At 44.1% G+C, this 16644-nt stretch overlaps 1 protein-coding gene across 4 annotated transcripts in view; it reads left to right on the forward strand.

Moving 5' to 3' along the window:
• The window catches only part of Sertad2 (SERTA domain containing 2), a 111345-nt gene extending 95999 nt beyond the window's left edge, over positions 1-15346 (forward strand). For all 4 annotated transcript variants that reach the window (XM_046422879.2, XM_046422872.2, XM_058572674.1 and 1 more), the window contains one exon: positions 10056-15346. In XM_046422879.2, the coding sequence (XP_046278835.1) occupies positions 10060-11004 (945 nt within the window). In that variant the 5' untranslated portion in view covers positions 10056-10059 and the 3' untranslated portion in view covers positions 11005-15346. The remainder of the gene's footprint in view (positions 1-10055) is intronic.
• The last annotated feature ends 1298 nt before the right edge of the window (positions 15347-16644 follow it).

The raw sequence follows: 16644 nt of genomic DNA on the forward strand, positions 1-16644 counted from the left end.
CATCAACCTTTCCTGTACAGTGTTTCCAGAGCTTGAACCATAGCATAATATAATTTAGTTGGGCTTGGCAAGGCTCCCAGCTTGCTTAACATCGCCCTGTGGATACCTGAATTTGGGACTGGTTCTTGAAATGTGTAGACTTTGAGAGCTCTGTAGACAGAAATTGCAGTGGAGAAGCTGACTTCAGGGGTGCCTTGTTGCTCTGCTGCGCCCCCGTGTGGCTGGATGTGATGCTGCCTTTCAGAGTTTACCGGTGTTCCTGCTTGTACTGGGCTTGCTTGTTTACATAGAGCATTAGCAGCTTTCTTCTGTGCAAAAACACCTCGCAAGTTAATATAATAGTTCTCACTGAGGGTGTAAATAATTTTTTGTACTTATTTGATTTTTTTTATTTGTAGAATTTTAAAAGTATGTATTGATGTGTTGTGCTTTTTAACTTTTTATTATGGAAAATTCCAAACATACTCAAAAGTAAAAGAAAGAGTCCAATACACCACCTCATACTTGTCACCTGCTTCAACAGTTATCCACTTTTTGTTGATCTTGTTTCATCTTCGTGGCCAGTTGTTTTTGAGTATTTTAAAGCCAATTTCAGGCATCAGATCATGTTGAATATGTTTTTATTTAACTAAATTCAGACACTGCATAATTCCACTCAATTTTTCATTTGAATTAAGTGTGCCCTGCTTTTAGCCACACTCCTTAGGTAAAATAAAGGAATTCTTAGCACTTCCATTGTCCTTGGAAGGTGATGGGTGTCCTTGGCCTCATTAGAAACGGGATTGAAATCTAAAATTCCAGCGAGATGAAAAGCATTAAGACAGGATATTAGAAACATTTTATTTCTACTTGACATTTAGGTTCTAAAAAGCCTATTTTTCTTTCCAAATGTTTACCAACATGGACATAATTTATTCTAAAGAATGTTTCTTGAAATATTCCCTTCCAGAATTTGACAGTTTACTAAATGCAATTAGAGTTAGTTAATATTTTAAGACTTCTTTTTTCCAAGAGGAAAGATTATATTTGACAAAGTATCAGCATTAGAAATTGTCCTCAATTTAATGGAGACATATAAATAGAGGGAACACTAGAATTTGTTAAAATGTGGACATTAGAAAACAACCCCACATGATGAGACTTGTTTCTTACGTTTACTTGAGATTGGCCTCCTGGCCGAACTCAGCTTTTCTGTGGGCTTCAGGCCACTGCAGGAAGGCTAGGAGGCTTGTGCTGGTGTCCCTGATTCCAGGCAGGCTGGTGGGAGCTGCGGCTGCAGTGGGAGGCGCCATCATCTGCCGTGTCAGGTTACAGTCTCCCTGAGCTGGGGTAACTGGCTTGATCTAGTGACTGGCTTTATAATTACATTGCTGATTTGTTAGGGGAGGCTTTGTCTTACTTACCAATTAGCATGGATGTTACTGCAGGGACCTCCGAAATCCTGGAAGGGCTTTGGTTTAAGGAAAAAAAAAAAAAGTTTCCTGATCCAGGCAGCTCTTAGGGTTTCTGTCACCAGCCCCGCCCCATCTGTATAAATAAGCCGAGGTGCTCTCCCCACTGGAATTTTGTCTCTGTGGCTGTCACTTTGGGGTCTGGAGTCTAGCTTGAGGGTGGGGAATACCATCCCCCACACCTGTCACCCCCCCCCTTCATTGGGGGGTGACAGTCACCACTGCCCAGCTGCAGTGCCAGGATACTGGGAGGCCCTGCTGGGGCCTTCTGTTTCTTCTCTTGGGCTTCCATCTCTGATCCCGCCAGCATCCCCAACCACCGTGTCCTTTTCAAAGTGGTCTTTTTGTTCTGGCCGGGATTGCTGTTACTTGGAGCAGGGAGGGTGTTAAAAGCTTAGCCGTCATCAGGTTCCTTAGCCCTTAGTTTTTCAAGGTGGAGTATTGTAAGTGTGAAAACTTGCCTCAGCGAATGAGGCTGCCCCTGTCCAAGTGTCTAGGAGGCTCCGGCTTCTCCCTCCTGCCCCGAGACACAGTAGGACAGTGGACTATGGGGAGGCTCCAGGTTGCTGGTGGGAGGTGGCCTTCTGTCAGGGACGCCTCCAAAGCAGGATCCCAAGCTCATCTGAAGGCAAGCAGGAAAGTGAGGAGAAAGGAGAGGCTATTCTGTGTGTCAGAAGTTGTCCCCAGGCAATGCCCAGCCTACCCACCACCGACCTTTCTTTGGCTCAGAAGTCTGTCACAGACACAGTTTTGCCAGGGCCATTCCTTTCTTCCACTACCCCAAAAGAAACTGGAAGGATGTGTCTCCACTTAGAGGGCCTGGGCTCTGGGGGCACAGGATGTCACGAGGAAGCAGCTGCTCTGGCCTTGCGAGGTGCTTGTCACTCCTCTTTGGTTGTTTTCCTCAGAAGAAGCAGATCCGTGTGGACGTTGGGGTAGAGGCCTCGTTTTTATGGGTTTTATGGTTTTATCTTCAGCATTGGTGGCTGCCAGGCTCTTCAGCAACTGATCGTCACCCCAGGAGTCATATTGGACCGTGTGCTAAGGAGGTTAGGGGAATGACATGAAATATGACCAGCTCCCCAGAAGCCACATGCACCACTAGAAACCCTAGATGCCGTAGATTAGTTTTGCCTTGTAACTGACTTTTGAAATAACGTGCAGCTTCCTATACTCCTGAAAAGGGAAAATGCTGAATTTATAGCTGCTCTTAGTTACTAGTCCAAAAGGAATTGGATCAAGTTCTTGAAAATGCACATAAGGGACCAACCTACTAGGCCTGGTACAAACCATCCCAACCTGGGTGTTAGCAAGCACCCCTCTTCCAGGTGAGGGTGGTGTTGAGCTCAGAGCCTTCTCTCCGTGAAGGACCAGGGGCCTCCACTCTCTCTGACTCCATTTTGGTCAGGCATCAGTCACACCTTCTCCAGTCATTGCTCCACTTCAGAAATTGGGACTCAGCTGTCAGTTTTTAGCCCCCTCTTAAAGATCTTAGATAGCATTCATTCTCTTCTCTGGATACCAAGTAAAAAAGTCTATTAGCTAAGGAGGCTTTTCTTTCTGTGTGGAGCGGTGACTGAGTTATCTGATCGCTGAGTTTGGGCAATGAATCGAGTGAACATATAATACAGACCTTTGCATCATTCTTGACTGGCACAGTCAGAAGCAAATCCTCCTGGGGGGCTGAGGAGGACCCCCACAGTATAGCCTTTCCCTAGGGTCTTCACCTAGGCCACTAGGAAGCCCTGGGGCCACAGACTCAGTGAGCCTGCCTATGAAAGCAGTATGTTTTGGTGGTGAGGTTGGGATGACAGGAGTGGTGGTTTGAAAATGTAGATTTCATATTCATTCCTTAAAAATCATAACATTTTATTTTATTTTGACAGTTTAATAACCCTAAAGGGACAGTGATTAAAAAAAAAAAAAAAAGTTTAAGTCAGCTGTGGTACTGCATGCTTGTAATCCCAGCTACTCAGGAGGCTGAGTGAGGAGGATCTCAAGTTCTAGATCAGCCTCAGCAACCTGGTGAGACCCTGTCTCAAATTTTAAAGAAGGGCTGAAGATTTAGCTCAGTTGTGGAGTAACAACCCTCAGTGCCACTAATTAAAATAATGATGATGATGCCGGTTGTGGTGGTGCACACTTGTGCCCAGGCTTGAGGACCACAGGTTCAAATCCAGCCTCAGCAATTTATCGAGGCTGTAGGCAACCTAGTGAGACCCTGTCTCAAAATAAAAAATAAAAAAGGCTGGGGATGTGGCTCAGTGGTTAAAAAGTGTCCTTGGGTTCAATCCCTATTACCAAAAAATTAATAAATAAAAATTTTAAGAAACACAGGTTTTTAAATAATTGAAAAAAAATGGTTTAAATATAACTTTTTTTGATTCATTTTATGTTTGCATATTTTTTCTGAATGTCTTAAAAGGTAATATTTCACAAATTTTATTTTTAGGTACTAGCCTTGTCGGGTAATGCACAAATGTAATTCCAGCTACTCAGGAGGCTAAGTAAGAAGGATTGCCAGTTGGAGGCCAAGTTGGGCAACTTAGCAAGATCCTGTCTCAAAATAAAAAGAGCTGGGGGGCTGGAGTTGAAGCTCAGTCGTAGAGCGCTTGCCTAGCACTTGTGAGGCACTGCGTTTGATCCTCAGCACTACATAAAAATTAATAAAGTATTATGTTCATCTACAACTGAATATATTAAAAAAAAAAAAAGATGGGGATGTAACTCAATGATAGAGCACCCTAGATTCAATTTCCATTGTCACAAAAATAAATAATTAAACAATTAAGCATAAACATAGGTACTGTTCCAGCTCCTTTTTTGGACCTTGGGCCTCACTGCATTCACTTTAAGATCATAACAAGTGTCATCTAGACCTCATAGCCAGTAGGATCTGATATTTCATTCTGAGAGGCCCAAACTTTGTCATTCAGGTTAAACTTAAAACATCTTAATTGTGCATGTAGTATTTTTTAAAATATCAGTTGTCAGGCCAGGCACAGTGGTACATTCCTGTGGTTCCAACTACTCAGGGGGCTACAGGATCATTTGGGCCCAGGAGTTTGAGAACAGCCTGGGCAACATAGCAAGGCCCTGTCTCTTAAAAAAAAAAAAAAAAAAAATTGTGTACGCATGTGTGAGCCGTCAGTTGCTGTCACAAAGAGGCTGTTCATTCCTTTTTGCCCTCTTGCTTAGTCACAAATAGGGAAGACCTCTGGAATCAAGATTAACTGAGAAAAGATGTTCTCAGACTTAAATGTAAGTGGCCTGATGGGGAAAAGAGGAAACAGTGGTTCTCAGAATTCTCCCGTCACCTGGAAACTTGTTGGGAAGGCAGATCCCTGGGCCAGGAGTCTGGGTTTCACGGGCCTCCGGGAGAGGCTGGGGAGGCTGATGCATGCCCAAGTTTGAAAATGGAAGCTCCAATGAGGGGCTCTCACAGGAAGGCTTCCCAGCTTCAGCTTTCCTGCCCACCCTGTGTGCCTCAGACCCCTCCTTGTGACCAGGTCCCCTGTAAAGCTGAGCCGCTCTCCCCTTTCTCCCGCCCTCTAGTCCTTGCAGTTAAGGACACATACCTGGCTTTGGATCTACACCATCTTCTCTGCTGTCCCTTGTGTCTTTTCTCATTCTTTCCACTTACTGTTCATTTATTCAGCCACCAAGGGGGCATCTTTTGTGTTTCAGGGACTGTCTGTGCCTTCATGGGGCTCACTGTGGAGGTAGGAGACAAACATGAAGAGATAAGCTCACTTTAAATACAAACTTCAAACAGGGGGCCACAAAGCCTGTTTCCAGAGGTCTCCCTTGTTGGCTCCAGTCCATGGTAATTGCTAATTCCCTCCTGGGGGAGCCACTCAGAATCTGGAATTGCAGAAGGAAGAACAGCCAGGTCAAACAGTCTCCTGGTCCTCTGGCCCTTTGTCTGCTCCGGGAAACTCCTAGTGACATTTGTTACTTTTTAGCTTGTGCCCCAGCAGACTGTAGCTTTTGAGGATAGGGTCTTTCCTAATGAAAGGCTGCTCCATTGAAGGTCAGGCCTGGTGTACAGAGAGTTCTATTCAGAACTAATCTTCCTGGGAAAGTTTTCATTTATTTTGCTACTAGTGAGTTTTGTTCCTTATCTTTTAAATTTAGTTTGCTGCAGTGTATGCTAAAGTTTGTTTTTAAAAATACAGATGGGGCGGGGGGGTGGGGGGGTGTGTAGCCCAGTGGCAGAGAGAGCACTTAAGCGTAGCATGTGCGAGGTCCAGGGTTCCTTTCCCAGCACCACAAAAAATCTGTAAAAATACAGAAAAGTTAAGAATTTGTTTCTAACAAGTTCACTGGGGAGGGAGGGTGTTCCATCTCCAACCTTGTAGTAAGAGTCAGTGAAAATTCAATAGAAAAGTGGCTGGGCTTAGTTTTGAGTCCCCTTTGGGTAGCAGAAGAGGGAGGGAGCACTTGCCTGATTTCTTCATATGGTGGGATCTCTGACCCACCCCAAAGCTCTAGGTCTTTGGGGGCTTTGTCTGAAAAACTGGGTAGAAGACGAGGGGTTTGGACTTTGGTCTTCACAAGCAGAAGGAGAGGAGATAGAGTGGGCGACAGATCCCTGGGGTGGCCCGGAAGCAAGCAAGTCACCAGCCCGTCCTCCGGGTGAACTCCAGGCCCATGAACTGCACAGCCAGCCGAGGGGGGGAGCCCCCTTCCGCAGCGCAGCGTTCCCTGGAAGCCCTTAATGAGCTCCTGCTACTGCTGCATCTGCAAGCTGCTGCCTAGTGAGGCCTTTTGAAAGGTCACGTGCCTCTCCAACTGCGCTTAAAGAACTATTGCTATTTTCTCAGAAAGCCTGAAGAGAAAGAGGCTTCTGAGGAGCTGGCGACCCTGGCCATGGCCAGCCCGAGCCAGGCCCAGAGAGGCCAGGAGGGGCCCACGCGTCTGGCTTCCTGCCCTCTGGTTCTTGAGGGCATGTCTTGTCTTTTCTTCTTTAAATTGTGCCCTGCTTAAGGAGGTGGTGGTTAACACAGAGTCCTGAGAAGGGGAGTTCTCGCCGCCCTTCCCCTTCAGGAGTTGGAGGCCTCTCCTGACCAGGCTAATTGGAATGTTGCTGTGGCGTCTGAAGCAAACTTAGGGACAGCTTTCTTTTTAAATAAAAATGTGGAATAGATTTTGATCATGTTGCACTTTTATTCCTTTCTTAAGGATTTAGAATTAGGATTAAAAATCAGGATGGTGTGCATTTTGCAATTTTAGTGGGTGTGTGAAGCCAGCCCTGCCTCTCCACACAGCAGAGAAATGAAGACAGACCTGCTCAGAGACACACTCTTATCAGGGGTCCTCATTTACACATTCCAAGAGCACCCGGGCTTCAATTTGTGTATCTGTTCCTGCTCACCAAGTGTTGCTCACCAGGGCCCTCCACCCTCCTGGTTCAGGCAGTATCACAGATGGCTTCTCAGGCTTTTCCTAAATCATGAGGATCCTCACAGGGCTCTGATCAGCTGGATCTTCCCTACTGGAAACCAACGGGAATCTCTCTGAGAGTGCCACCTCAGATCTTTAAGGATCAAGTGGCCTGTTTGTTTCTTAAATATTCGAGTGCAGTAGGTTCAGTAATTATTTCTAGGAAAATGTATTATTGAAAAAGTACTGTTGCTTATTATGGTAAAAAGTCTTTAAATAGTTCTACATTGATGGGTAAAGAAAAGTTTATACCCGCCTTTCCTCCAAAACTGATAGAAATTCAAAGTGGCATTCTGTTTACTAATTTGTTTTTAGTTTTATTTTGGTTTACATTTGAGGACAGTGCTTCTCCAGACTTTTCTGTAGTGATGGACCATCTTGCTTTTTCCTCTCAATCCTTCATGGACTTTAGTAAAACAAAATAAAAATAACTACTTGAAAAGTGAAGTAAAAACAGAAAGATGTAAAAGGTAAAAGCTCCTGTTTTAAAATTAGATGTGCAAACATACAATTACTTTGTTAAGTTTACTGTAAAAGTTTATAAATAAAACTATATCTCTACTTACCTCATTGCAAACTGATGACAGTGCGTATGGGTCCCCTCTGTGGGCCACACTTTGACAAACACTGTTTTATTTACTTTTTTTTTTTTATTTTTAATATTTTTATTTTTTAGTTATCGGCGGACACAACATCTTTGTTTGTATGTGGTGCTGAGGATCGAACCCGGGCAGCACGCATGCCAGGCGAGCGCACTACTGCTTGAGCCACATCCCCAGCCCCATGACAAACACTGTTTTAGATGGTGCATGTGTGTATTTGTGTACTTACATATATATTTAAGTGTACTGGCCTGATAACATTATAATGTAACATGGATCCGATAGTAACTTTATGTGTGAATTAAATGCACCCAGAAGCTCTTTGGCAAAAGTGAGGTGTTGTTGTTGTTGTTTTTAAACAAGTGTTTAAATGTTCAAATTGTAAGGGTATACAAATACACAAATAGTATAATTGTGAATACAACTATGTGTTTCAAAACTCAGATGTCTGGTAACACTTTTTTTTTTTTTTTTAATTTTTGCATCCTGGGGATCGAATCCAGGGCCCCATATATGCTAGGCAAGCACTCTACCACTAAGCTATATCCCCAACCTGGTAACAGTTCTGATATATAAAGTAGAAACTGTTGTGCAAAGTGAGATGAAACCACCTCCACTCTGATTCACCCTCAAAATTTAAATGAGCACAGATACTTTAGATAGGAAATGGCTTATGCAAAGCAGATACACAAATGAGACTTTTAGCACTGAATGATAGGAACTCTGTCATATGAAGTGTTAGATAAGCCAGTTCTTACTATTGTACCTTCCTTGTCTCAGAGAACAGTTAATTACAGGATGGATCTTTGGTCTTTTTGGTCCTAGTGATTGACAGCCATTTTGTTAATGCTTACAGAATGAGGGGAAATCTTTTGTACAAGTATCTTCACATTCTTTGTAAGCATTAACAGATCTCAAGCTGATACTGATGTTGATAGGTTGCAGTTGTCATTATCTCCTGGTGACTGGGGCATTGGAAGTCAGTCGCCACACTTGGGATTGTGTGCCAGGCATTGTCTTCTGTATGTGTGCCTCAGGGGACAGCATGGCCATCTTTTAAGCAAGTATTGGAAAGAAGTTTTGTGAAGTGTCAGTATCCCATTAGCCTTATTCCTTTAGGATGAGACTTGGAATTCAAGACGCTGATGAGTTGTAGGAGGAGAAGGCCTCTTGGAGACCAGCCTTTGCTCTCATGGGGCTCCACGCAGGGCCTGGCAGAGTGCCTGAGACAGCGTAGAGGTGGAGTGAGCTAGAACTAGGCAACTTCAGCCAGTTGTGAAGCAGTTCAGTAAAAGGTAAGTAACGAATAGAAGAAAAACTAGGTACCTACAAAATAGTTGCCTGGATATGACGCTCACAGATGTCATGTTCAGAAAGGATTCACAGGGTCCAGGTGTGAGTGCCATGCACCAAGAGAAGGAACACGCCAGGGTCTGGCTTAGTTAGACCAGGCATCCAGGTCCAGACAACAGAGGGATGACTTCCTTGATTGAATGGTTGGAAGTGAGATCTGAGGCACAGGCTGCTGGATTTGAGATGGTTCTCTGATGGTGGAGGCTGTGAAAAGAGGTAATGACAGCGTGACCACAGAGTTGGAAGGGTCACTGTGTAGAAGGCAACAACCAACTGAAGACCAGGACTCAGAAAGGAGTTTTAAAATTCAACCCATTATCAAATTGCAAGGCCTAACACGGGGACCTTGTTCATTTGAAGTACATATGTATCTGTAGAATCACAGTAGGTATTTCCTTATGAAATGTCTCAAGTATCCAAACAACAGTACCTATAATCAGAGCAGATTATTTTAAAATTAATGCAGTTGCATTCAGACATGACCTTGTGCAGTGAAACTGAGCCAAGGAGAAACTTGGATTCTCCACTTGATTCTAGAGTGAAAAGCAGCGGCCACTCCATCTCTGTGGTCATTTAACACAGGCCAAGTGTTTCACCACATGTCACCCAACAGGCAGGAAGGCTCTGATGCATAATGAGGAAGGAAAAGGCATTTTGAAAGCACACACAGTTCTACCAAAATTGTACACCTTCCTCCTTGTCTAACTTTTTTTTTTTTTTTTAATCATTCAAGATGCATTGAAGCTGTAATTTATGACACCTATATCTGTTTAGGTCATAGCGTTGTAAGTGTTTTCTTGAGCTTTAAAAATAAATCCATTTGGGGAAGGGAAATTGAACCTGCATGATAATGTTAGGCATGCGAACGCAAGCACATGAGCTGAGAAAGTCAAAATCACAGTTTCCATGGTAACTTTTAACTTGTCTGTGTCGTACACATTTCTCAAGAAATACATTCGCCAGACTACCTAGTGATAAAAACCGCTCTGCAGGCATATGAGGGTAGATTTCCCAGTTTTCTCTCTTTCTGAAAGGTCTTCCCCCAATTAATCCATCTGCTCTTCTAAATCACCCAGGCAAGAAACTAAAGTCCAAGTTCTGACGTCTAAGTCAGCACCTTTTTTTTTTTTTTTTAATTTTTTTTTTTATGGTGGAGATCAGCCTTTGTGTGATTCATGCCATTTCCTGCCTTTCTCCTTTGCAGATATATGTTGGGTAAAGGAGGAAAACGGAAGTTTGATGAGCATGAAGATGGGCTGGAAGGCAAAATCGTGTCTCCCTCCGACGGTCCATCCAAGGTGTCTTACACCTTACAGCGCCAGACTATCTTCAACATTTCCCTTATGAAACTCTATAACCACAGGCCCCTGACAGAGCCCAGCTTGCAAAAGACCGTTTTAATTAACAACATGTTGAGGCGGATCCAGGAGGAACTCAAGCAGGAAGGCAGCCTGAGGCCCGGCTTCACCCCCTCCTCCCAGCCCAGCGACTCCCTGAGCGACAGCTACCGAGAGGCCCCGCCCGCCTTCAGCCACCTCGCACCCCCTCCCACCCTTCCCTGCGACCTCGGAAGCACTACACCCCTGGAGGCCTGCCTCACCCCGGCCTCCCTGCTGGAGGACGACGATGACACTTTTTGCACTTCGCAGGCTGTGCAGCCCACAGCTCCTACCAGACTCTCCCCTCCAGCCCTCCCGCAGGAGAAGGACAGCTTCTCCTCTGCCTTGGACGAGATCGAGGAGCTCTGTCCCACATCTACCTCCACAGAGGCCACCGTGGCAGCGACTGACAGCTTGAAAGGGACCTCCAGTGAGTCCAGCATCCAGAAATCCGAGGGGCCCCAAGAGGGCCGCACGGATGACTCAAAACTGATGGACTCTCTGCCTGGGAATTTTGAAATAACAACTTCCACGGGTTTCCTGACAGACTTGACCCTGGACGACATCCTGTTTGCTGACATTGACACGTCCATGTATGATTTTGACCCCTGCACATCTGCGTCGGGGGCAGCCTCAAAAATGGCCCCTGTGTCGGCCGATGACCTCCTCAAGACTCTGGCTCCTTATAGCAGTCAGCCCGTCACCCCGAGTCAGCCTTTCAAAATGGACCTCACAGAACTGGACCACATCATGGAGGTGCTCGTTGGGTCCTAAGACCCGGGGACTCCGCCACCTGACCCCACTGCCACGCCCGCCCAGACACTGCGAGCGTCTCCCCACAACCCTGACAATTCTCCGCACTGTGCATGCACCCTTGCCTGCCTTTTTCAGAGAAAAAAAGAAAATTTTACAAAAGGATCACACTAGTTTTTGCTTTGAGCAGAGTTGGAGTGCCTTCATCCAAGTATGACCACTTTTAATATGCTTTTTTTGAGTGGTTCCTCAGAGACCTACTACCCTGGTATAGGAAAGAGTCCATTTGAAGACAATGTTGCTAATGTTGAATGGCAAACAAACAGTTCGAGTGAAGCACAAGGATTAAGTTGGAAAAGCTGTAAATTGCATGTGCATATTTGTCTATTTTTTCTATAAGTTTTAATGCAAGAGGTAAAAAAGAAAAAATATATATATATATATTATTTAGATAATCTCAGTACCTTTCCTGGCATTTTCGCCCTGTATAGGTTGACCCGGCAAATCAGCCTTTTTAGAGGCATTAAGTACTCCTCGTAAGTGTTGCATTTACATGGCTGTTTAGAAAACTGCTGCCCAAATTTATTTTATATTTTTGTACAGATTCTGCAGTTTATGATATTGTTTTTCTAAAAACAAATGCTGTTTATACATATGAGATAGCTATTTTGATAGGATTTGCTCACATAGTTCCTGCAAACTTCAGATGTACAAGTTGCACTTGTACTTTTATAGAGTTGTAATGTTTTATATGTGTATGGTGCAAGAGAAAATTGGATCAAATCAATCTGCAGTTGATGTCCCCAAATGCAAACAGACACACACACACACAGGGCCAGGTGATATCACACCCAAATTTCACAAGCACCATCCCTCTGGCACAAACACCCGCCAGTACTGTGACTTCCAAAGCCAGAGCCGCATCTGCTCATCAAACTTGCATTAAGCAATTGGTGGGAGGTGGCCATGGAACTCGGGGTTGGAGTGATGGTTCTCCTTAGCTTCCTCTGTGGGGGGACGGCTATCATCTTACTTAAGAGTGTATTTATGCCAAGTTTGCGCTTTTAATTGTTTTTATTTTTATTTTTTTAATGAAAACCCAAATCTTTCCCTTTTTGGCGTAATTTTTATGATGAACCAGAAATTTTACATACAAACAAAATTTTATGAAAAGCAACCAACCTCTTCATGGAGCTGAGCCCTATTGCAATGCTCAGGGCTCATAAAGAAGAAATTCTTTCCAGAAGGCATCCATCATGTTGCTAAATTGTCTTTTCCAGCATCCCTTCCCTAGAGCTTTTGTTCCCTCTGTTGCTAAGAGCTGGAAATGGCATCCTCATGATCACCACAGTGAGCTCGGCTCGCTCGCCTCGCCTCTGCTGGCCGGGATGCACTCTTCCTCCAACATCCGCCACTCTTGAAGCTGGAGTTCCTCACCTCGCATCACGGCATCTGGTCTCGTTGCTTTCTTAAATCAACTGCTAATTTAACCACACTTTACAAGGCTGTTTCACCCAAATACACAGACAGGAATTTCTATGCATGTTTCCCCCTCCTCCCCTACGCCCCCCACCCCCAGGAGACCCTTAAGAAGTAGCTTTTTATTCCTAGTGGTGTACATTTAATTTTAAAACATTTGCAATGTATCATGCTTGTTGCCGAGATTGTTTGTGGCCTTTCTGTTTCAGTTTTCTCTTTCTTCCAATGGTACTTTAGCTGTTGAGTGCAGGTTACAACCTATATTGTTATGCAGGTGGCTTCTTTAGGAATAACTTTTATATTTATTTAAAAATTTTTAAATTATGGGATTTTGTTTTGTTGTTATTGTTGTTGTCGTCTGTTGTTGGTCATTTGTCAATATGCAGTCACCAATTCTGCTCACTTCTTGCCATGGATAAAATTGGGTCTCTCTGGCCAATTAAAAAAGTCAACTTGAGAAAATGGCACTTTAAACAAGCCATAGATAGTTTTATTTTTATAATGCACATGGCAAAGCAAATACGTTTGTGATGAAGGACCTGCTCATCTAAGCAAGAGATTCGGGTATGATACGATTAAATCTTTTCTGCATTCTAATTTTCTTTTTTTTCCCCACTCGAATGTGTCTTTAAAGGCTAATTATCAACTCAGTAGAGCAATGAGAAACTGATCAAATTGCAACTCGTTCTCCTACAAGCAACCTCCACGCAAACACCTCTTACTGCTGCACATGTGTCATTTCCTTTGATATAGGACCAGGGACCATATAATTAAGGTTAGAGTTGTTATCGATGCTTCCAGTGTCGCCGAGCTTCCCTTTATTGTAAGGAGACGGGCCTGCCCAGGCTGCATGCATTGTACAACTGGAGGACCCTGCAAACTGGCCACGTGCTGCACACATCTACATACATACACGCACACAATAGTGTTGATTATTCTGAACAATAACAGGGTAAAGCAGTTGATTTGCCATTGTTAAAAACTGATTTACAGTAACTTAGAACAACTGTACTTTCGTTGGATTACCAAACCGTGTGTTTAAACAAATCCCATATGTTGGGCAACAGTTCAAATAAGCACAGAGAAGCGCTGCCCAAACTTGGTTCTCTGACTCTGGTGTATTTGTAAGGCTGGGCTTCAAAATCAAAACAAAAACCCCCAGCGACAGCAGGCAAGTGCTTTTTAACTCTGAAACCCTTGCCATAAACTCTTGATGCTCACGGTCTGACAGAGATGTTCATGGGAAACCAATGGCCCATTTTCAGAAAGAGTGAAGCCTTCAAGAGTTTAAAGTGTCTTTGTGTCCTATTTTTACCAAGCCATGTCCCAACAGAGAGGAGTAGGAGCTGGAGTGGGATCTCCACATCTCAGTTCCAGTGCAGGATGTGCTTCCAAATGCCTCTTGGCAGCAGTTCCTTCCCCTTTAAGAATGGCATCCAGAGCCAGGCAGGCAACTTGAGGTACCTTTAATGAGAAAGATGGGCTGGGTGGGGCTGGGGCTGGGAGAGGACAATTATTGACAGTGATGTGCAATGAAGTGACAAGATGAGAGCAGAATCATAAGAGCTTTGAATTTGAAGTGATTTTTTTCCCATAAGTTATTTATTCCTTTTTATTTCTGTGTAAATATATTTATTTTACTGTGGAGCTCTAACAACATCTGGATGGTAATGTGCAGAATGTATGGTAGGAATGTATTCTCTTGTAGGAATGTAAATCTGTATTAAAAGGGGGTCCAAGCCAGACCCCCATGGGTCTTCTCATCAGACACACAGTCCACATCCACTTTTACTGTCTCTTCTAATATGGGTCTATTTGAAATATGCAAAAGGTATGGATGAGGAATGTTTTAATACCTCCAAATTTTTAAGAAAATCAAGCATCAAAGGGTTGATATTTTTAAAAGTTTTCTTAGTAGCACTTTCTCTTGATGACAGAAAGGGGCAACCACACGGGCACCCACATTCATACCAAAGGGTGAGAAATGGCCAGAGCCTCCTACCACCCCTGAGTGTCTTTATCAATTGAACTTTTTATCGCCATAGCCCCTTGGAGTGCCCCCAACCACCCTGAGGTCAATCAAGGAAAATTTCTTAACTAAATAAGCTCCAAAGAGCCAAAGTATCAACTTACGGATCATTTTTAAAGCTTAAATTTATTAACCACCTTTGCGGTAAACAAATGAATTATGAATACTGCAGGGGCAGCCTTCTTAAGTGACAGATGTAAAAAAAAAAAAAAAAGACTCTGTGCAGCGATTGTTATTCTACTCTCTCTGAATTGTCTTAATTTCAAAACTTTGCTGTTACAAATTGGACCTTTATACCGTTTTCTGAAAAGATTGAAAAGAGCATATTTAACCTGTCCTGACTGTAAATGGTTAACTCCTGTAATTGCCCCACACATGGTGGGGGCAGCAAGGTGTTCCTGTCCTGCTTTGTGTACAATTGTTCTCAATGCTTCCAAGAATGAGTCTAAATGGTTCTTGAAAATTAGCCAGGATCAAATGCTATTGCAGACAAAGCCAATAAAAAAATTTTGGACTTCTTTTGGGGATAATAAGTTTGGAAGAGAAGTGCAGTCCACATGTACAAACAACCAAGATTTTGAAAAAGATGTACATAGTGACATGTTTGGTGCATGGGTTTTGAGGAAGGCTTTTTTTTTTTTTTTTTTGTCAAAAAGGAGGTGTGACCTTTCCCCACAGACCTGAGAGCTGTGCCTTTTCTATGCAATATTACAGACGTCACATCGGAACCCAGAGGGCTGTGTTCAATGTAGGTTCGGGCTGTAATCTAAACAATTGGACAGATTAAATGTACATGGAAATGAGCAGTCTTACTTTTGTAGTTTTATATATACAATAAACAGTTAAAAGATGGGAGATTCGTGTTTGCAGTTCTTTTGATGATTTTTGTGGGGTGGGGGTGGAGGGATTGCTGGGAATGGGTTTCCCATGTGCTAGGCAAGCCCTCTACCCATTTGCCTAGCACAGGACCATTCGTTCCCCTTAACCCAGGGTCTTGTCCACAGAGATTCTGCCAGGATTGGTGCTCTCTGTCCTCCTGAGCCACTTTGGTCTCCAGAACCACCACCTTTCCTGGTTCTCTCCAGACATCGTTTTTTCCAGGGTTTAGCCCATGACCAGCTCTCCAAGCCTGTACCCTGCCCACTGCCGGCTTTCCCGAGGCTATCTCACCCACTCTGGAGTCTCAAAACTAGTTGCCAGTTCCTGCCTCGCTCCTGAGCTCTGGACATCAATGTCAAATGCTAGAATTTTTCATCTCACAATGTGTCTTAAAATCGGCCTCTTTTCCCCGGAGGCCAAGCCTGCAGTCCTCACCCTGTTCCCTGGCTCCACATGTGAGGCATGGGGCCCAATCCTAGCCTCTTGGTCCCTCTGCTGCCTTCTTGCCAGTCCTCCTCTGCCCCCCACCGATGCACCTGCTTCCTAACTGGTCTCCTCCAGGCTTGCCTCTCTAGCATCTCTGACGCTGAAGGTGACATGCCAGAACACCAGCGGTGATTGCTGCCCATTCTCCTGGAGCTCCCGATGATAGCAGCCTCCCAATGATAACCCTCCCGCCAGCTTCCAGGGGCTGCCTGGGCCACCTTGGACGGAGTCATGGGATCCAGCTTACCTTGTCCAGGCCATTCTGGGCTACTAGATCAGCTGGATAGGAGAGAGCTGGAAATTAAATGTAAAATAATGGAGAGGTGGAGTGGGGGTGAGTCATGGGTGAATTGTGTCCTCCAAAGAAGATAGATCCAGTACCTCCAAATGTGACTTTAATTTGACAATAGGATCTTTGCAGAAATAAATGATTTAGCATGAGGTTGTTAGTGTGGACCCTAATCTAATACGAGTGTCCTTGGGAAACAGACACATAGGGAGAAGGCCTTCTGAGGATACAGGAAGAGGTTATAGAGTGTGTCTGCAAGTCAAGGCACACAAAGATGACCAGCAAACCCCCGAGAACTAGGAAAAAGGCATGGGACAAATTCTCCCTACAGCCCCCAAGGAGCCCACCCTGCTAACACCTTGCTCTTGGACTAATAGCTTCCAGAAAAGGGAGTTTCGTTGTTTTTTTTTTTTAAGAGAGAGAGAGAATTTTTAATATTTATTTTTTAGTTTTCGGCGAACACAACATCTTTGTATGCGGTGCTGAGGATCGAACCTGG

The sequence above is a fragment of the Marmota monax genome, unplaced genomic scaffold (assembly GCF_021218885.2).
Source record: "Marmota monax isolate L192 unplaced genomic scaffold, Marmota_monax_Labrador192_F-V1.1 WCK01_AAM20220418_F8-fsc00015, whole genome shotgun sequence".
Classification (NCBI taxonomy): domain Eukaryota; kingdom Metazoa; phylum Chordata; class Mammalia; order Rodentia; family Sciuridae; genus Marmota; species Marmota monax.